This window comes from Molothrus aeneus, chromosome 4, assembly GCF_037042795.1.
Source record: "Molothrus aeneus isolate 106 chromosome 4, BPBGC_Maene_1.0, whole genome shotgun sequence".
Taxonomy (NCBI): Eukaryota; Metazoa; Chordata; class Aves; order Passeriformes; family Icteridae; genus Molothrus; species Molothrus aeneus.
Window position 1 is genome coordinate 1,146,269 of NC_089649.1, and position 21,422 is coordinate 1,167,690.

Genomic DNA, 21,422 nt, shown 5'->3' on the forward strand with positions numbered 1-21,422 from the left:
TCAGTTAGTTCAAATTACTTTATTCTGATACCAGAGGAAATTTTTTTTGTCAGTATCTCTATGATGAGATTTACAGCCAAAATATTAAATTCTCCATCCTCAGAGTCAACTATTTATTTCCTCAATAATCCCCAATTTATACCACAAATTGCAGCCAATAACTTAAACTCAGTGTGTTTGGAGCCACGTTCATGAAGAGCCCCAGCTCTGCAGGCAGTGAGGTTATAAATCCACGATTTCCAGTATCCAAGCCCCGGATGAAGAGAGAGTGCCTGATACATCTGAAATTGTGAAGAGTTAGAATCCTGTGAAGAGTAAGACCAGTAGAATATGATTCCATGTCTGTTTTAACAGGGAACTGAACAAGCTGATCCTCGACCCTAACTTTTACTTGTGAGTAGCCATAACTTTGGCTGAGGTGGCAAAATGTCTCCTAAACCAACAAAATAAACAAGCTGCTAGGTGGAAATACTAGGAAGAAAGCAAAATATTAAAATTCCATAGGGATGGATTTATTCAGAAGCACGTCTAAATAAATTTTCTTTTCCTCCCTTTGAGCAGGAAGGAGTGGAAAACGCAGGACTGGTCAGGGCTCCCAAAACTGCTTATGCTGCCTGCTGACAGCGCATTAGGACACTTTGATGTGCAGGGAGTGTCCGAGGGGTTTTGTTTTGGTTTTAATTGTCCCTACAGAGCACGGAAAGCTACTGCAGAGAGGCCTTAACACAGCAGCTCTGCTGCCCATGAATTCCCGGGATCTTGCTAACTAGCTTTGTTCGCCCCCCGGAGCCCGGCTGCGCTCGCTGGCCGGAGCACGGAGCTATGCAGGTTCGTCACTCAGTTAAAGCCAGCATTTCCCCACTGCCGAGCGAGAACAAGGCCGGCCTTTATTGGCTGCACAACAAGATAACGGGCTTAATCTTCCCAGTAACACGTGAGCTTCCATGTATCACTTTAATCTGCGAGACACTGGGGCCGAGTGTCCCGTCACATGCCGATTTCACCGCCGTGTCAGCCGGCGACTGCCCAGATCAATGATGGATTGTTTGCTGGCTCTTAACAACAGGCAAGATGGTGAATGCCCCGGGGTGACAGACAGTGTGCAATGGGAAGGGCCGCAAATCTGATGGCCCGGTTCAAGTTCACCTGACAAAGCTGGAACAGTCTGAGAGCAGAGCTCGGGAAAGGATTATTCACACTGGCATTATATTTTTGAATGCATTTTTCTCCCCGCGCAGCTGCGCAGCTCCTCAAGACTGAAGGTTTATGCACCATAATAAAGAGATTTAATATTTTTTCCCCCTCTTCCTTCTCCCTCTTTACACCTAGTTCTAATCAGTTGGCCCAGGGATAGGGCATCTTTCCAAACAACTCATCACAAACATCACCTAGAAAACAATAGCATTGCTAAAACGCTGGGACAAAAGCCTAAAAACCTCTGCTGGCTGCAGAAACAAAAGGGGATGGCTTTGTTAAAGCAAAGTCTGCTGGGGACCCATCTTTTTGTGGAACTTTAATGCTGTGCCCCCTTTCTCATCAAGGAAATCTCCCAAAAGAAAGGATGCCAGTGCTTGGGGGCAGTGGGACATGGGGGCTTTGGGGGGGAAGAGGAGAATAGGAAATGAAGGCAGCTGTTCACTGTCTTGCTGGACGAGCTGCTCCCAAAGATGTCTAGGATAAAACAGTGTCCAGCTCATGGGTTGTTCTGTGGACTGACCTGTGCCAGTCTAGGCCAGCAGCTCCATGGAGGGCCTTGTCAAGGACAGGCAGCTACAGATCTCGTTGCACTCCACATGTTGATCATTAAAAAAGTAGTAAATTCCTTTCTTCCCAAAGTTGGAGCGTGAGTCTTCGCTATTGAGGGAGTGAATCTGGGGGTCTGTGAGGTAGATGAGGCCTTTCCCGTTACCTGTCACCCAACCTGTGGAAGAAATGGTACATCTTGGTATCTTGTTTATCTTGATAAACACCACAGCCTTTGTTTTAGCACACTCAGGACTCTCTGCCTGGCATGGCCCTTCCTCTCTTCATGTCACCTCAGTGACTCCCAGTTTCCACCTATGGCAGCAACAGCAGAACCCTATGAGGCACACAATGAATTTTAACCAAATGAATACCCCAAAGACACCGGTGGGCCAGCAGCTGAGTGTGAGAGGCATAAACATCACTGTCACACACACCTTGAAGGTCGACGACCACGTCAGTTCCCTTGGAGAACTCATAGCAGAAGTGGCCATAAGCCAGACCATACTCTGTGGCTTTGTACTCATTCTTCACCACCCTGGTGTTGTTGGAGAGTTTCACAAACTCCCCCAGGATGTAGGGCTCCACACTCACACATCCTTTTATAATTCTATCTTCCAGAATCTGAAAGGAGACAGGCCACTGTTGCTGTAATTGACCCAAGACACCTTTCCTCATCAGGTCCTTGGGATTGCTCAGCAGACAGTTCTTACCAGGAGCACTGCAGAGGGGATGTAAAAGATTTGGGTAGGGACCTTCTGCTCATACAGCCTCTTGTTGAACTCTGTCACATAGTACTGGGCTGTCATCTGTCGCTCCACGTCACTGAAATGATGGAGGAGTCCTTTTTCCTCTTTGTATTCCTTCCCAACATACCTGAACAAAAGGAGAAGGGTCTGGAGAGGTGTTTGTTCTGGGTGCTGTGATACAGAAACATCACTGCAAAGAAGAACATGTCAGAAGCAAATCCACCTCTGGGTGGTGCTTTTAAAATGGCTGCCATTAAAACTGGGTGGAATTCTTTTCTATCTCAGAGATGTGAAAAATTATCCATCAAATCCTGGGATGGGAGTTTGACTCAGAGATATTAAAATATTGTTCTCCATCCATAATAATGAATAAGCTACTCCTAACAATGATCTGAACTCCGCCATTAGCTGTTAGAAGACAACAGTAAAGCAGCTTTTCCTTCCTGGAAATTAAAAGCTAGAGTTACATGGAGTGATGGGAAAGATTGCCAAAATGTCCAACACATTTGGACAAAGCCATCAAATATTCCTGCTACAGCAAATCTTACCAGACAGTTTTCATCCATATTTACAAACAAGCAGCATTGATGAACATTTTGTTTCAGAAATCCATACCTTCCCAGGCTTTCTTCTTGGTGCAGGAAGTGTATCCAAAAGGCATTTCTCTGCTTGCCTTCCTTGGCCACATTCAGGTAGTCCCCAATGAACACAGCTGTCTCCTGGCCTGTCCACAGCCCCGATTTCTTGGAATATTTCAGAAGAAGAGCAGCTACAAAAAAGAGAACACCACAGATAAAAGGGAGAAGTACACAGGACTGCTCTGAGCCTGTGCTGAGAACTGGCTGTTATTTATGATTAACTCCATGATCATTATCTTAGACAGATTTCAGGGATGGCATGTGGAATCTAAACTCAAGTAATGGGGTAAAATGCAATAAAAAATTAAATCCTGACTAAAATACTAAGTCAAGCTTGCTCTCTGTGGAGGCACAGGTTGCTGTGTGGGAACTCACAGTATGCTTTGCGAAGCTCTTTGCTCTTAAAGATCCCAGTAGGCATCAGTCTCTGGACAAGCCAGTGATACTCCACCCCTGCCAGGAGCTGCCTGTAATCATCATCCCTCAGAAAGCGAGCATCCAGGAGCTCTTCCTTCACTCTGCCAGGCATGAAGGCAAAGCCACTTCCCCTTGGGACTGAAACTGCAGGGCAGCTCGTGGCCATCAGTGCTGATGTGATCCCTGAACTCAGAGAGGAACTGGACTGTCCCCTGCTGCCCAGCACATCCTGAGACTTCTCTTCATCTTCCTCTGTAGTGGCACAGTCAAAGTGCTTGGCTGTGGGTATCTTTCCCAGGGAGGACAAAGCTGTTGGCACACTGGGAGTTGCTCCATGCTTTGGAGCCAGTGCTGCAGGATAATCCTTTACCAAGTCTCCCAGGCTGATGAGCTCAAATTCGGTGTCATCCATTGTTTCTGCCTGGGTGTCAACCTGAGGCACCTGCAGAGATCTGTTCCCCAGCATGGCAGATTTGCTCACCCAGCCAGGCACAGAGGAGTCACTTCCCCTTTTCAGCCCGATGTTTGCTGATGGTGCAGAAGGGCCCCTGTCCTGGGGGGGCTGTGCCTCAAACGAGGGACCCTCGGTGCTGTCTGCAGGTTCTCCCGAGTGGAGCCGCTCAAAGAGACCGATGCTTCCCTCCCTGCTGCTGTCCTTGGTCCTGCAGCTCAGCTCTACACAGGAAAAGGACATCTCCTCCTCCTGCCTTGTAGGAGCAGAGTAGGAGATGGAGAGGGAAGGAAACTCATTGTTTGAGCCCTTTGATTTCTCTTTTGAGGAGCTCCTTCCACGGTGCCTTCCCTCCTGCAGCTCTTCTCTGCAGAGAGGCTCCTTCTCCACCATCCTCCCTGCTCGAGGGGCACACCCCTCTGAGGAATGCTGAGGAGACCCCCCAGAGCCACGGAGGGGCTCCCGAGGAGCAGGATGCCAGGCTCTGGGAGGTAAGGAGCACAGGGGCTTGTCCTGGATGCTTCCATCGGGTTCTGTGGTGCAGCACTGCTCCTCCACTGAGCCCTTCTCCCCTTGCTGCCTGTCCCTGAGAGACTCTCTGCTGCTATTACAACTCAGCTCCTCCCAGCTGGAAGAGTAACTGCATTTGGACAGCTCGCACCAAGAGTTCTCAGAAGTAGTGCTTTGGCTCCTGTCTTGCCCTCTGCTGAAAACATCTTTTTCACTATTTATTTTAATTTCTAACAGCTCCATCTCTTCTTCAAAGGAAATTTTCATCACATCAGAGCCAATGTCTTGATTTCTTTGGCCACTGAGTCCCTCTGAGCTGTTTCCTGCTGTTGGTGAGCCCAGAACTTTTACAGCACCACTCCTCTGGTGAGCTGTGTCTTCAGCAGTACACAGGGTGTCCATGGTTTTGGTCTCTGTTCTCAGGGTTGTGATACAAGCTCCCACCTGGATCTCTCCCAGCGTGGTTTTATGAATCCTGCAAGTTTTTTCAAACACTTGGCACACTGACAGGTGGTGCTGGGAATGCTTGGCAAGGATTTTCTCAAAGCTGGCTTCGCCTTGCAGGACAGGTTTTTGTACCGAGCCTTTATAACTGTCTGGGACGTAAGACCTGGCATCGGAATTCGGGAAGCCTCCCACCCGCAGGCGCCTCTTCACGGCTGCAACCAGAGACATGATCTCTCTGGCAAGCATCCCCTTATCTTCCTCCTCTGGGAAGGAGGTGCTGTAGGAGTGCAGCTTGCCCAGGGCTTCCCTGCACAGCTGGGTAACCCCATGGAGCTCCTGGCTGTCCCCGTGGAGCCAGCGGTGCACGGTGGCCAGGCAGAAGGCGGCTTTGATGAAACTGTGCAGCTCCTGCCTGCTGGTGATGGCACTCTGCTCCTCCTTGGTGAGCAGCCCCACCTCAAAGGATTCTTTGGCTGCAGACAAGTAGAACTCTCTCTTTTCCGGGGGACAGTCCTTGGAGTGGCTGTAGGACAGCAGACACATCCCACGGATGTTCTGGGAGGGGATCAAAGAGGAATGAGGGAATTAAACACATGTTTCTTTCCCTTACAGAATTTGAAGCAAAGCTCAGCTCTAACCCCCTGCTGCTGTGTTTCCTGGAGGAAATAAACTTTCTCTTTTTTTTCCCCTTTGAAATACAGCTGTAGTTCTAGGAGAGGCAGCACTCCCAGGGCTTTAAAGCCCATCCTCACTATGGGGATAGCTTTCCCTCAGTGTATACCCCATATAACCAACCCAACCCTCAACACAGACACCCTGTGTGATGCACTGCTTGAAAGCCATGTCAGAGCCAAACTGAGCAGCCTGGACTCTTCCCCTGCACAAATCCCCCTTCCAGAGGGAGGAGTAACACTCACCACGGCCGTGAGGACAAACAGGGGGGTGTACTGGCTGTAGGCAGCTGCCAGCTTGCAGGCCTCGGCCGCCGATAACAAGCGGTGGTTGAACTCCTGCAGGAGACTCTGATGAAAGAAAAAAAACCCCAAAAATAAGGGAAAAACCTCAACTTAAGGACTTTATCTCCAAATATATGGTGCCTGGTAAGAAGGGACAATCATATCTTAAACAAGAGCCTGGTTTGTCTCTGCAAGACCCTTCTTGCTAAGGTTCACCATGGATACAGCACTTTTGACTCCATAAATATTCTAAATATATACACTCTATAACATATTCTTAATATATTCTTTTTCCTGAAGCTAGGCATTCTCCCAACTAGGTGCTACTGAGCTCTTTCACTGGGAGCAATGGAAGTTTCTGCAGCCCTCTCAGCACGGGAGAGGAAATGTGTGGGTGAATTGGAGACCACCTGAAGCACCCACACACACAAAGCCCAAACCAAGTCTCACCAGGTCAATGTCAGCACTGCTTTTGAAGCGTGCATAATCCTGCTCATCCATGGAAGCAAAGATGTCTGCCATAATACCCAAGGATGTGGCAATTCCCTGAAAGAGAAATTAAAAATTTTCATACTGGGGCTTTTTTCCCCCCTGTGTTTTGATTTTTTCTGCTCTGCTGTGTAGAACATGCCAGAAAAACAAGCAAACAAACACACAAACAAGATCCAAAGAGAAGCATGGCTAAGAAATCCAGAGATGCTATCTTGGTATGGTTTTATTAATTTCACTTGCAGGAAGTGCAGTAATCTGGAAGACCTGATGCCACCTAAGGGCCTGCCTGGCCAAATAATTAAGAAACCCAGGTATGCTTTTGTGGGAACTCAGCACATCACTCCGGATGTCCAGAGCTGCCAAGAGAACCCTTGGGGGGCTCGGAAATCCTGGAATGTTGCCAGGAGTGCCTGGTGGCTTGATTTCGATCCCTCTAGGGATGTGCCACCTGTTTGAGGACATGAGAGTCACTTGGGAATGAATGGGGCAGGAATGATGTATTTACAGGGTGAAATATAGATTTTAGGGTTTTAGTACAAGGGGGTTATGGAGACAAGATGGAGGGATCAGGGCGTGTCTTGTCCTTCTTCTTTCTTCTTCTTGTCATCCATTTTCTGTGGTGATGTTGGCAGTTGGGGATTGGTCCATGGTGAAAGTGCACTTGCTAATATGAAAGGTATTGGGAAATAAAGGTAAATATGATGTACGTAGTTTTTAGCATAAAAAGACACGACCGCCCCGTGGGTGGTCAGAGTGCCCTTGGCTGCCTTGCTGGTCAGACCTCGGCTGGGCAGAAAGAAAATTCTGTAGATAAGAAATAATAAACAGTCTGAAGACCGAAAACTGAAGAGTCCAGACTTGTCCTTTGAAGCACGGGCGGCCCCAGAACCACCCTACGCATGTCTGGGCAGAGCCAGACACCCAACCGGACATGCTTTCACAAAATTCACTGCAGAACCCCCTGCTGCCGCTGAAATGGAGAACACAGAAATGTTCTGAGCTTGAGGTCAAGCTTTAAGACATGGCAGACAAGAGGTGACAAGGTCTGGGTTTTTGGGATATCTTGTGCTGGGGTCCAATTACAAACCCTCTGTGAGCATCACCCTGGGACTCGCCAGGCTCAGGCTCACATTCCTGTTTAGCTACAGACACATGGTGTGACTGCTGCTCCATCTCCAGTGGGAGGATGAGTGCTGCTCAGCCTCACAGACATGCAAAGGACAGGCAGGGGGGTTCTGTGAGGTGCTCAGGTCCTGCAGGGCCAGGGGAATCCATCACCCACCACAAATGTGCTCAGGGGAAAAAAAATTCCCTCTAATCCTAAGAAATAGCTAAAATCTGTGGCTGATCTCTGGAATTAAGCTGTCCTTGTTGGAGGCACCAGAGGCATCCTCAGAGATGGTTTCACTTCAGATGGCTCTATTTAATGAGGAGTATTGCTTTCATCCCCCTGCAGGAAAGGAAGCGTGGGTGAGGCGGTGCATGCACGCGGAAACAACGCGGAATACAGACTTTGTGCTGCCTGTTAACCCCGCCTCAGGTGTGTCACAGAGGGAAACAAAAGCTAAGCTGCAGTGCTTCCTGGGCTGGCAGGGAGATGCAGAGTGGAAAGGAGATGCTACCTTTTTATCTGGCTGAGGAAGTTGGAAGTATCCCACAATGGAAGCCCAGACCAGCTCTGCTGCCTCATACCACATCCCTGAAATAAAGCAGAAAACAGGCACTAAGCAGGGGATGCCAGGGATGCATTTCCACAGCTTATTTCACCCCTTGGGTCCTCAGAACAGGATAAAACCATGATAAAACCATAAAACCAAGCAAAACATAAAAGCATGTTCTGCTTCAGTGACTCTGACTATTTATGAGTTTCCTTCAGCTTTTGGCTGTGCATGAACATCCATTTTGTCCTCACGAAAGACTTCAGCTCCACAATCATGGAAGATTTGGTATCTCAAACCAAAAGCACAAGATGAAGACTGTTGTCTCAAGTGCCAAACCCTGAATACAAAAGCCCATCCTGCTGAAAATCAGGGATTTTCCTGTCTTGAGAGAGGACATTGCTGGGATGTCTCTGTGATAAAACTACCACCTGCCTTTGGGAATAGTGAATTTGGGACAAACATGGAGTGGCACAGGGAAAAAGGGAACATTTCAGATTGTTCCTTGGCTTCAGGTGAGATTAGTAATAAAATGTTAACTCCTGCAAAATGTTTGCTTGGCACATTGTTCCAGGCCCTTGCTGCAAAGAGATGGGTGTGCAACTCATCCTCTGTGCCTGTTTTATGGGTACAGGGTGTTCCCCACCAGCCAAAATTCTGACATGTGTCCAGTGTAACATTTTAAAGGGGAAAAAAAATGGGGAAACCTTGAGTGGAAGCTTCCAGAAGACAGCCTTACCAAGCTTTTGCAGGATCTGTCCCCTGATTTGCAGGCAGACTGCCTGAACAAGAACCCGATCGCTCTCCTCGGCGTATCGCCAGGTTCCTGCAGGAGGGGTGGGAAAACTTGGCATAGAATGAAAAATATTCCTGTAACTCAGCCTCCAAGGGTTACCTGAATCTCAGCAAACTGCCAGGATTCTCCTCCTTGCATGGAGGCCCTTTCCATACAAGAATCTCAGCTTCCCAGGGAAAACAGACCAACAGAACCCTGAACTGCCTCAATTTTCAGAGTCGTACAGCAACCTGAACATACCCACTAAAGAAACCCTGAATAAAGGAAAATAAAACATAAAGAATAAAGTATTTATTTAGTCTGTGAGATCAGGCTGAACACTACTCCAACAATCTGGATTTTTGAGGGGATAGAGTTGACTGAGTTTCCTACATCACTCAGTTCCTTGAAATTGCTCCACAGGTTAAACTTCTCCATTCAGGATATTTTCCCACCCAATTGAAGGTATGCAAGGATGAATGAAAGAAATTTCAAAAATAAAGTAATGTTCCCACATTTTAGGAGGGAATGGTGAAGGAAAGAGAAGTGTGATGTAAAGAGTCATTACTGGGGTTGGTTTTGGCAGGTGTAACTGTTACAACTGGGATCAAGAATCACACCAAAATTGCAAGTATGAAATTAGAAAATAAATTTACACATACCTGTTGCTCCGTTGTCATTAATCAGGCTGCTCAGGATATATTCAGCTTTTAAAAGTTTCCCTGATTGAAAATCAAAGAAAAAAAATATTGAAAATGAACATAAACATGTATTGTGGCATGAGGTGAATAAAACTACTTATCAGGTATCACCTGCACATAGAACTGCTGCTGTCCATAGCCAAAAATGCAGGTGCCCCACATACACATGAATGTTACATGTGGTTGCACAGTAACACAAAATTGTGAATGTATCTTTTTTATTTTATACATCATACACTCCTGGAAGATTGTTGGGATTCCCAGCTCTTATTCCCACTCCTCAGAAGAAAGTAGTCTAGCCTGCTTCCTTCAGCAGCAATGCTGCTGGATTCTGCCCCAAGGAAACGTGGGCTTTGGAAACCCATTTACTTCTCTCCATGGAAAGCAGAGCCACAGGAAGATGCATTAAAAATCCATGGAGGTGCTCTCCATGTTGCAGGAATGATGGAATTTTACTTTTTTATCCTGGAGGAGTTGTAACCTGCATTGCTGGCATAGTCAAGTGGCCCCACTGAAAAATAAAAAAGCAGCTGGGACAGTGTAGAGAAAATGCCAGGATTCTAATTTCCTTTTCTCAAGGCCCTTGCTCGGGAGTACAGCAATTCAGATATCCCCGTTTGAAACCAGCAGGGAAGATTTGTTAAGGGACAAAAGCCCCAATTAGTATTTCCCACACCCTTTCACAACTTTCTCTCCCTCTTTTGGCTCCGAAACCCTTCACACCGGCCCCTTTGTGCTACCGAGAGGAGCCGGCCAGGGCTCAAGGGGGCCGGCAGCGGGAAGCGCGCTCGCCTAGGTGGCACCGCCAGCGTGTCACTGGCGGGGAGGGGACCGAGTGTCACCTCCCGACTCAGGTGGGGCTGGCAGGGCTGAGGAGAGCGGTACCTGCGTTGACGGCGAGGCGAGCCTGGCGGATGAGCAGCTGCGGGCTGATGGGAGCGCCGGGATGCAGGCGGTGCAGCCCCTTGGCCAGCCGCAGCAGCCGGCTGGAGGCGTCCAGCCAGTACAGGAAGCGGTCCAGCAGGAACACCACGGCCGTGGCCGTGCTGCTGTCCCGGACCACGATGGAGGCCTTCAGAAAAGCCTGGAAAAAAAAAAAAAAAAAAAATATATATATATATATATCCACAGGCAGCCTCGGGAGCACTGGAAAATGTTCAGCTTCACCAACCCTGTTCCTCACCCTATTTTCATGTTTAGGATAGGGAGGTGCCAGCTGTTTATTCTGTTTGAGTTGTAGATGTAATTGTGAATTTATTATTTTTTTTTAATTTCCTGATATTTGGAACTGCAGAATTTGGTGGTCTGCTGATGGATTTAAGTCATGTCCAGCAGCAAAGGGGGGAGGTAAGACTGGGAAGGCTGGAAATGGTCACTATGCATTGTCCCACTTGGAGCTCAGGCCACCCACTCCTCTGTACACCACAAACAGGCAAACAGGCCGGGAATCCAATGCTTTTCCCCTGCAGGCCATCCTTAATGACCCCTAAGTGCCTATGGACTCTCCTGGATGCCCACAGCAGCACTTACATGAGGAATTGTCAGAATTCCTGAGATCCTTGCCGTTAGCAGGACAGAAGGCCAGCAAAGACAGCCACGGAACACACAAGGGCCTCATCACAGGTGCAGAATTGGGGACTTTTTTGCCAAAAGCCTGTCCCTTCCCATACTGGGCACGGCCTGCTATGGGCATGGCACTTCAACAAAGCAGATTTGTACAAATTTCCTTTTTTTCCTTTTTCTCTTTTTTTTTTTTTCCTTTCTTCAGCCCGAGTTGGATTTTCTAAGAGGATGTCACTTGAAAAGCATTCCTGAAGCTACAGGCAGGCACAACTCCAGCCAACAATGGAGGAATCCCCCTCTCCAAGCACCTGTAAACTGACACTGCGAACCAGCCATTCCAAATGCTCATCAACAGGCCATATATTTAAGCACAGAGCATCGCCTAATCTATTTTTTTTCCTCCCCTTCTTCTTTTAATAGATCGGAGCACAAAAGCCTGAGAGAGGGTGACCTACCAAACAAAAGGGCCTTTGAGTTCCTAGGAAAAGTAGACTTGGAGGAGGATGGAAGGAATCCAAGTGGCCCTATTATTTCCACTTGCACTAATTAGACATTTTTCTGTCAGCTATTGAGCACTGCTGAGAGGCCAAACTCACTGAATTCATTTCTAAAGTGTTTACAGAAGTTTGCATCTGTTTGTGTCTCTTCAGGAGGAAAATAAGCACTTCAATAGCATTGTGGAAAATCTAAACGAAGCATCCTATTCTGAAGGGCTTGGCAGTCTTGCAGCTGCATAATTTAACTCCCCGCTCAATGCCGAAACCTCTTGTGTCCCTCTCCAAACCCAAATGGACGCAAAATGTAGAAAAGTCAAGCCAGGGGGAGAAACGAGGCTACTTTTTTTCCTTTTTTTTTTTTTTTTTTTTTTGGGAGGCATGCTGTGTGGCACACAGCGCCACGGCTCCGTGTCAGCGATGTCCCCTCCCCGTGCCGAGCGGGACAGCGAGGAGTGAAGCCCCGCTCCTTTCATTGCCTGCCAGCTCGTGTGGCTGCAGAATTCCTCAGCACCTCCAGCGCACCTCCAGCCGGGACAGCGGCCCCCACAGCCTGGGAAACCCCTCTGGCTCCCGGGATGCCTAGCCTGCTCCATCCCAAGCAGAACCAGGCAGATTTACTCACTTTCTCTGTCGCTTTAGATAAAGAGAGAGAGAGAGGGGGAAAGAGCGAGGTACGCTCCCACTTTGTTTTCACATCTGTGCCCGCGACGTGAAATGGATCTGCCTAATTGAGTTTATGACACAAAGGGAAGCTGGCCGCGGCTGGGAAGTGGAATCAGGTGGCGGGGGAATTAAATTTGCTCCAGATTTCTATACAGGGACCATTGGGGGAAATGCAAAGCAGCCTTTAGCGAGGGGGTTTCGCCTTGATGGCGCTGAGCAGGAGGGTGTGCGGCTCGCCCGGCTCCTCCTGAAGTTTGGGTCCCGGCTTTGGGTTCAAAGCCACGACGCCTCCTCCGCATTGACAATGGGGGCCGCTCCCAAGAGAGGGGAGAAGCTCAGAACCGGGGCCATCTGGCACTAGGACGGGCAGGAAAGCGTCAAAGGGAAATTATTGGTGCATAGTAAATGAGGATGAGGAGGAGGGGAAGGAAATAGGGGGAAATCTTTATGTGGCAGCTGATGTAAGAGGAATTACAAGCCCAAATAAATGAAATATTGATTTAATCCACTCTCTCGGCCCTCTTTATAAAGCCAAGATCCCAGAGGCAAGCCCTCCTCCATAGCCTGCGGGCTCAGGAGGATCCCCTTTGGAAAAACGCCTCTACAAACAGCGTGATTAAAAGCAGGGGAAAGAAAGATTCAATTTTCAGCATCCTCACAGTTTTGTGGGTGCTCTGGACTCCTGTGTTTGCTGATACTCACTCGTCTCAGACCAGTTCAGTCCTAGTTCCACTTGTGATGGCAGCCAAGCTTTAAAACCTTTTTAAAAAGCTACAAAACTGAGAGCAGCCAGCAAAGAATTTCTAATTCCATGCACAAGGCAGGAGAGTCAGAGGCACACACGTACTTCCAGGTGCTTCAGTCCTCTCCCAGGAGCTGCTCCTAGTTAGCACTCCACTGAACCCTAACAAATTGCCCGGTTTTCTTTCCCCTGTCAGATTAAACACAGAGCCACAGCGCCGATGGATGGGGCTGGAGCCGTTCCCCTTCTTACCCCGTCCTTCCCAAAGACCAAAGCTGCTGTCACCGAGTGGGACTGCTCTATCAATCCCTGCCTTTCAGCTAGCAATCAGGGCCATCTCCCCAAGCAGCAGGGAATTAAGCCTCCCACCAGGCCGAGGATGGCAGGAGAAAGCGTGGCTGGAGGTGCAGGCTGACACACGGGACAGCCACACACTGGATTGCTGCAGACTGAAGAGTCCAGGCAGCTCCTGGACACTTCCCTCTTGGCTCAGAGCAGAGGAGAATTCTGCCCTGCCCTGAACCTGTTAATTATCTCAAGTTATTCATCCTGCAGGCAGAGGAGAGTTGGGAATTCAAAGGCAGCAGCATTAGGTCCATTAGGGGCAGTTCAAAACACCACAGACTGGGGCAGCTTTTACAACCAACCTTACCTTGCTTCAAGACTGGGAATAACTCCTGATTCCCTCAAGGAAAAAGAACAGCAGCGTCTTGTGATGAGGACAGAAGGAGAACTCTTAAAGTGCCCAGGGAGCTGCTTGAAGGGGTGTTCCTTTGGGCCTCAGATCCAACAGGGCAGCAGGGATTTGGGGGACCGTGGTCACATGCAGGGTTCCTGCCCTTGATTAGTACCAAAGATACAGAGGTGCCACAATCGTTTTGTGGCCCTGGTTTGTTCTGGACCATTTATAAACTATTGCGGCACATTAAAAGGAGATATTTTAATACTTAAATACAGCAACACCAGAGACAGAACCCCTCTGAGGGAGCAACTGCAAGACCATTATCAACATCTAAAAATATGAGAAACTTCCTTGAATCAAAAACATTCTTCTTCCCTCAAAACATCAGTCCACTCAAGGAAACATATTTGAAGTTGTAATACTCCAAGAAGCTGCCTCTGGCAGGAGTAAATCCTACCCATGCGCAAAGTGAAGTGATATCCCTACACAAACCCAGGATCCAGCTTCCCTTAAAAAAAAAAAAAAATTATGGTCTACACAAATTCTACACAAATTCTGCTGTAGTTTTGCCACACAGGCAGCAGAAGGCAGAGTGCTCTGCAGCACCATGGCAGTCAGCCCCGGGAGCTGAAGCTCTCCTGCCTGCACCTCATCTCTGACACTTCTCACTTACAAAGCCCCTGGGAGGCTGGGGTGCCGCGATTCCCGATTCCCGGCTGGAATTCATCCCTCACATCACTCCCCGTTTCACTGGGATCATCCAAGAAGAGCTCTAAAGGAGGAAGGTAGCAAAAGGTCAGCCTCAACCACCGAGATCCCAGGGCTACGATTTAGGGCTTTAATTCTCCTCTTACCACACCCACCGTTAGGAGGAGGAGAAAACGAAATCCTCAGCCCCCAGCTTTAGTTATTTTTCCAAAGGCTCTCAGCTCCTCAGTGCCACACACACACCCACAGTTAGGGCACAGTCCCTTGGAATGGGCTCCCTAATGGCAATCCATCAGCACCTAATTAGCCAAGGGCTGCAGGGCCTTATTTTCCACTCTTTTCAATATTCCCATTAAATTCCAGGAGATCCTAGTGCCAGCAGGGCCAGGATCCGAGCTCCCCCACCCACAGCAGGGAGCATGGAGCCAGCCTGCACAGCTCTCTGCAGAAGGACCAGAGCAGCTCCACTCCTGAAGGCTTTTCCTTTTGTATTCCCATCGTGACCATCCCAGCAGATCCTGCTCCATGACTGGAGGCAGGAATTACTGATAGGCGTGATAAAAATGAAGCAAACCGCACATCACCACTATGGGTTTGCAAACGGGCAAAAAGAACCAAAAAGGAAGAAAAAAACCCTTAAAATATTAATGTAGCATGAATCATCCCACAAGAGAACTCTGTGTGTGCAGAGAATCATCCTTCAGCTGAAGGCACAGCAGGTTTTTTGGGATCAAAGCTTCCGTGGACATGGGCATGTTGCCCTCTATTGGCTGCTAACCGAGCATTAGGCTAATTCCATCTCTTGGGAAAGCCAAGACCTGCAGGAAGGGCAGCCCTGGCAGCCTCCCTTAGGGATCTGCAGCCCCATTCCGAACCCCCCAGCACACCTGGTATTCAGGGAGGAAAAATAATCCCTCCTTCTTGATCCCTGCCAGCAAGGACGCTGTGACAATTCTGACTTTGCTTCGCCTTGTTAAAAATATAAAATCCCAGTGTTTCCCAGTTTTGGCTTTGGATAGAGATGCTGCCTATCACCTTTTGGGCCTTAGATTCCCACCACGGGGGCTGCGGGAAGGGCTTGGTTCGCTGGCTGGAACCTGATAAGAAAACGTGGAAAACCTCAGCATGTTGAGCTTGTCGAACTGCTGTGGCCTTTGGGTGGTGAATCCCGGCAGGAAAAAGGAAAAAAAAAAAAAAACCAAAATTCAAACCAAACAGTGCACCTTCTCTGGGATGCAGAGGGGCGCTGAGCATCCCCCAGCAAAGAGGAAGGAGAAGAAGGTGGCTCTGCCTTCCTGACGAGCCGGCAAGGCGGGTCCCACTTTTTTTAAAAGCTGGAGAACGCCGAGGCAAAGCCTTGAAGCCGCAGCCTAATCCTCTTACTCCCTGTGCCGGTCTCATGGAGCTTTTGAGCCCCCTCCCAGAGCGAGCCATCCTCGGGAGAGCGGCGCAGCCAGAGCTGCCTGCTGCAGCGCCGCCAGTGTGTTATGGTAATGAAGCGCCTTCCATTCACCCATCTCAAAGCACTTCTTAAATGTAATGAATCACGGTTTATGAACTTATTCTAAGCATGGCAAATTAAAATAAACAGAGAGGGAAAAATTTTAAAGGGTTTTTTTCTTTTCTTTTTCTGAACAATAAATCGATATAGGCTAAATTTTTTTTTGCGTCCTTTGGGGAATTAAATTATCCTTCTGTCCCTCATGCCAAAAAAAAAGAAGAAAAAAAAGTTGCTCAGACTTTTATCTTTCCTCATCACACTGTAATCACTTCTCTTCAGCCTCATTTCCCCCCCAGCTTTTTATTCAAAGAACTGAGGCAGCCTTTGCTCTGCCTTGAAATTTTATTTAAAATAAAAAAGAGAGGGGAGAAGGAATGGATGAAGGGGAAAAAAATCCCTTTTCCTGACTAATACTAATAATACAGGTCAAAATGTCAGTCTATCTACAATTAAATGGAAAACAAAAAAGGTTTTCCCTTTTTCCCATGGTACAATGGCGCTGGAATATAAATTACCGATGAAGATGAAATAATACTTCAAAGCACATGGGCAAAGGCAGCACAACGTTTACAAAGTATTTTCCACCACAGGATGAAACACTGGAGACAACGGCAGCCAATGGACTTCAGGGGGTGTGGGTGAATAGCCCAAAACTAGCACGGAGGAGGATTTGAGGTCCCTATAGTCCCTGACCCCACGATAGGCTTTGTTTAACAAGGGCAGCTGCAGTTATCAACAGATGTTTCAGCAATAAATAATTGGTATCATCCCAGAAAAGACCCATCTACCTGGGGAGAGGGCATAATGCAGCAAACACTGCCCCACTATTAGAGCCACATTAATCTCCCATCTAGCCAGGTCTCTCGGGGAGCTGGCTGCAGGTGTTTATCCCGGGAGGGAGCTCACAAACGCTCCCAAGTTACAGGGAGCTGAGCTGGGATTGTAAAGGAGGTCAACCTCCACCATAAATTTCTGTCTGAGGCCACACACACCAAAGGGAGGGAGAAAACAAATACCCGAGAGCGAGCAGCCACTCCCCGCCCTCCCTCCCTGGGGAAATCCAGGAGCCCCGCCGGGACCTGGGGATGCTGGGGCTGCCACTTCCCAGCCCTGCAGTGGCTTTGCTGAGCTTCTCACTGCTCCACAAGGAATCAAAGCTGTTCCCAAAGAAAAGCTGCTGGCCTCACTGAGGCAGGACTCTCCGGGGCAGGTGAGACCTCCTGGCCACCTTGGAGTTTAACAACAGGCAGGAATGGGATGGTGCTGGCTTCAGGAACAAAAAACACCCCCTACAAAATTCACAAACCTCACCTTTATTACTGTTCTGGCAAAGGGATAGCCCTTAGCCCAGATATTGCACTTACCATGGGAAAAAGGTGTCCTCTATTTGCCACATGCCTGATGTGCCTCCAGGAAAATCAGAAAAGCAATTTCTTGCTACTTTCTAGTCTTTGAGCTCAAACTCATCACCTTAAGGGATGGGATCCCCAAGGACCTTTGGGATTCTGCAGCTCCTTACACAGGAGGAATTTCTCACAGGAGAAATCACATTGAATCCTTGCCTATCCTGCCTAGGTTTTGGCTGGCTTTGGTCCTCAAAGGGATTCTGCCAGGTAATTTTATTGGAAGAAGAGCAGGTGAGGAGTTGTGCAAGCCCTGCTAAAGTGGGTGATCCTCACTACCAACTTGTAGAGTAGAATTAAACAAAGCACAGCATTCTTGTTAAATTAGTGGGTTTTTTAAAAAAACACTACGTGAACATTTTAGTGTTGTTATAATGCCAGCTCTTTAGGGAAGAGGGAAGCATCGCCTTAGTGGAGACAATACCCAGAAGTGCCCTGTGAAAGCCCCCGAGCACCACAGCTGTGTTGAACTTCATACCAGCAAGTCAGGCAGCCTGGCGCTGATCATATCTTGCAGGTTTGTTTTGTCTTCTGGGCCCAGCTCTTGTTTGTACTGCCATCTCTCCGGCACAAAGGGCCACTTCATTTCCTTTGCCTCCTCCAGCAGGCTCCTCAGCTCCTCAGGAAGCAGAGCTGAAAGGGTCAAAGAGCAGGTGAGGCTATTGCAGCAGGTTCAGCCACGGCAGCCCCTCCAAAAGGCTTCTCCCAGTTGCTCCCAAGAGCTCTCAGCCTGGTGGGGAGGGCAGGGGAGCTGGCCTGCTCTCAGTTCCCCTTGGCTGCACTGCCCTCCAGGGAAATGGGAACCTCCAGCCATTAAAAAGGCTTTTAGCAGGAAGTCCTGCCGGCTGGTGGCTGCCTGGGCGTGAAGAGCTGCTCCGAAGGAGGCAGGAGGGAACCTGTTCCCCTGTGTGAGGAGAGAACAATGGGGTCAATGGCACAGAAGATCCGTCCCCCTTGCTCAGGTGACAGTGGCAGAGCCATCCTGGAAACCACTTCCAAACTGGGAGATAAACCTGGACCGTAGATGGCAACCAGACAGAAATCTAAAGGGTTATAATGAAGAGTAAGCACAAGCTCTTGGGCAATTTGTCCCTTCCTGCTCCCTCTCCATATAGGTCCTAAGCCACTCCATCAGCTTTGGGTGGATCTCCAACCTGATCCAACTAAGGAAGCAACTGCTAGGAGCACAGAGCCAGAGATTTGGGCTTGGATCTGTCCCTTCCTTTCATCCACAGCCCATTTTCCTTTCCCATTTCATTTTCCTTGCAGCAGGGGTGATGTGGATGTGCTGTGCTGTGCTAACTACTCGGCTGGGCAGCCTCTCTGGCCAATAAAAGTGGATTAACAAAGATTATTGACCAGATGGGGTTAATGGTGATCATCAGCTGCAGATCTGGCCCCTTCTGGCTATTAATCCCCCAAAAAAACCCCTGCTCAGAGAGCATCGCTGCTTTAACGAGGCAACACAATAAATGCATTGCTACAGATTTTTTAATCAATCCTTTATGCAGGGACTGTAGAAAATGAGCTTCATCAAAAGGATATTACAGGCTTGGACTGCAGCACATTCACAGGTATGGCTTTCCTGGGAAGAAACAGCAAGTTGGACATTTATGGCCCACCCCCAAAAAGTCAAGTTTACAAACTTCCCACTTTTTCCAGCCCATGTTTTCTCACTTGTTGCCATCCCAAGGAAACGTGGGGTTTGGAAATCTTCCTGTTACACATCCTGGCTTAAAGTAAAGCCCAATTTCCTTATCCTCCTGAAGTGGTGCCTAAGGGGCTCAGCCCTGAACACTGAGGCAAGGTGGCCAAGTGCCAGGGTTGATGGGGAGACAAGGCCCTGCTCCCACCCTCACACTGGAAAATCAGTGCAGGAGCAGAAATATCCACCTCAGCACGAGGATATTCACCTCATCACAAGGAACAAATTGTTGGACAGAAGGACTTATCTACCATGTAGAAGGGACTGAACTGCCTGAGTCTTTTCCCAAGGAAGATCCAGCTCCAAGGACAAGAGTTTGCCCTCATAACAGAGAGCTGTTCTCACTGCTGGCAATTTAAACTCATACATTAACCAAGGCTGAATGGTCACAGAAGTGGACTGCAATGATTTCTAGCCTAAAGAAGAAAAAAAGAAAAGATCCAGACCCAACACCCGTTCTGCCCTCTAAAGTGAGACCAAGATGTGCTCCTCCTCTCCCCACCATTTTTATGGATTTGGCCTTCAGTCCTTCCTGCCGCAGGCCTGGGAAAGCTGGGGGGAACAGGAACAAAGGCAGCCCCGGGAGGAGAGGGGGGCCAGGAAAGCCCCTCGGCCCCAGCACAGGGAGGGTCCCCCCGAAGCTGAGAGCCGCCGAGCCCCAGCAGTTATTAATGTCGCTGTCACCACCCCGCTGCTGGGTATTTTCCTTCCAGCTGATGGGAACAGGGCCCTGGAAAAGCCCGAGCAGCACTCGATGCTCTGATGGCCCATTTCCTAAAGCAGTTTACCTGAAGGACCGTGTCCAATCGAGTGATTATAAGGGCACTGATTCACCTTATCTGGAACTAAACTGATTATTTCTCATACTTTGTGGTATTTAATAGGAGAAAAGGAGGGAGGAGGAGGAGGGGGGAAAAAAAAGCGCTACCTGATTAGGGGTTCAAGAGCCTATTCTGCGGAGCCACAATAAAACTTAAAAGAATTTGCGACGAGGAAACAAAGTGCCCTTTGTTGGAAACAAAAGAAGAGGAGAGAAAAATCTTCCAGTATCCATAACAGAAACCTCCACGCCACCCTCCAGCGCAAACAGACTTAGGTGCTTCAGGAAAAGGCAGCTGACCTCCCAGCAAGAACAAGGATGGTCGGAAAAACATCTTCTCAACGGCTCCGCGCCCCGGGACAAACAAAGGGCTTTAAGGATCACATTAACGTTTGGGCCGAGCCACTCAAGCACGGCGAAAACGAAACATTATTAACACCGAACTGGGGAACGGGCAGCGCCGCAGATGTGGCACGCAAAGGGAAACCTTAATTCCGCTGGACTGGAGAAATGATAAATCCTCCCTTCGCGGCCGTACCAAAATTGCTGCTGGTTTTCAGCAGGTAACGTCAGCATTGAAACAAATGAGGGGCCCTTTTAATTATTTATTTAGCCGTCGCTAAACGCTGCTTCCTTTCCTGGTTATCTATTCCAGCCTTTAGCCAGCATGGATTTTCCTTTCAAGAGGTATATTTGCAAAGGGTTTTTTTTTTTTTAGGGTTTTTTTTTGGTTTGGGTTTTTTTTTTTTTTTTTTTTTTTTTTGCCCCTTGGACACCACTTATAGAGGTCACACACATTTTACAAGATAAAGACTCGGGCAATGAGCTCTTTAATATATGAGGAGAAACTGACAAATCCAGAGGGCCCTCCCCCAGGTCCTATGAAAGGAGAGGAAATATGTGCCCTTATTCAGAAGTTGCATCCTTTTTTTTTTCTTTTCTGTCTCTCTTTTTTTTTTCTTTTTAATAACTGAAATTTATGTGCATCAGCAAACTTTTAGTCATTGTTCTTCCCAAACTAAACTGTTCCTTACAGCCTCATGTTTACTGAAGCCTAAAATTAGAACTGACAGCAATTCACTGCAACAAAGTGCACTTCTTTCCCTGCCTGCATCCCATTCACGGCCCCGAAATCCAGGCATCTCTTGACACTCACGGAGACGAAAAATAGGGCAGGGCTGAGCGCCGGCCGGGCGCTGCCGCCTCCCCTGGGGAGAGCTCACCTTGGCACCGCCAGTATTCCCGCTGCTCCGCCTCTCCCGGTGCCCGGGGCAGGAGCTCGGTGTCTAGGGCCCGCTGGCACTGCTGCAGCAGCGCGGCCACGGCGCTCTGCCCGCTCATGAATGTCCCGGCTCCGCGGTGATCAATTACTCAGGAGATCCCCGTGAAAAGGATCCCTTCGAGGCCGAGGTACCTGGCAGACAAAGGAGGGGGAAAATTATTAACTAAAGCAACATCAATTATCCGAAAGGTTCAAGCAGGGGGAGATAATAGGGGGAAATAGAGGAAAATACGTGGCAGGCTCAGAAGACTTTATTAGAGGAGTGTGTGAGATCACTGCAGGCTCCCGGGCACAGTGTGAGGGGAGCATCTCTGAGTGC

At 48.6% G+C, this 21,422-nt stretch overlaps 1 protein-coding gene across 1 annotated transcript; it reads right to left on the reverse strand.

The window, feature by feature from the left end:
• Positions 1–1,727: 1,727 nt before the first annotated feature.
• ALPK1 (alpha kinase 1) lies at positions 1,728–21,162 on the reverse strand. The gene is made up of 13 exons (XM_066548938.1): positions 21,045–21,162; positions 17,775–17,929; positions 10,423–10,621; positions 9,499–9,558; positions 8,801–8,887; positions 8,026–8,102; positions 6,362–6,457; positions 5,873–5,977; positions 3,506–5,510; positions 3,108–3,261; positions 2,457–2,619; positions 2,181–2,367; positions 1,728–1,921 (listed from the first exon to the last, which is right to left on the reverse strand). The coding sequence occupies exons 1-13, from the start codon at positions 21,160–21,162 to the stop codon at positions 1,728–1,730; spliced, it is 3,600 nt and encodes a 1,199-aa protein (XP_066405035.1).
• Positions 21,163–21,422: the final 260 nt, after the last annotated feature.

What these genes read in the sequence shown, in the direction of transcription:
- ALPK1 (XM_066548938.1), bottom strand. Translation starts at nt 21,162, where the DNA reads ATGAGCGGGCAGAGCGCCGTGGCCGCGCTGCTGCAGCAGTGCCAGCGG. An exon ending in CAAGAAGAAAGCCTGGGAAG is followed by an intron (nt 2,620 to 3,107) that starts GTATGGATTTCT and finishes CCTTTTGTTCAG; the next exon opens with GTATGTTGGGAAGGAATACA. An exon ending in CGTGGTCGTCGACCTTCAAG is followed by an intron (nt 1,922 to 2,180) that starts GTGTGTGTGACA and finishes TTTCTTCCACAG; the next exon opens with GTTGGGTGACAGGTAACGGG.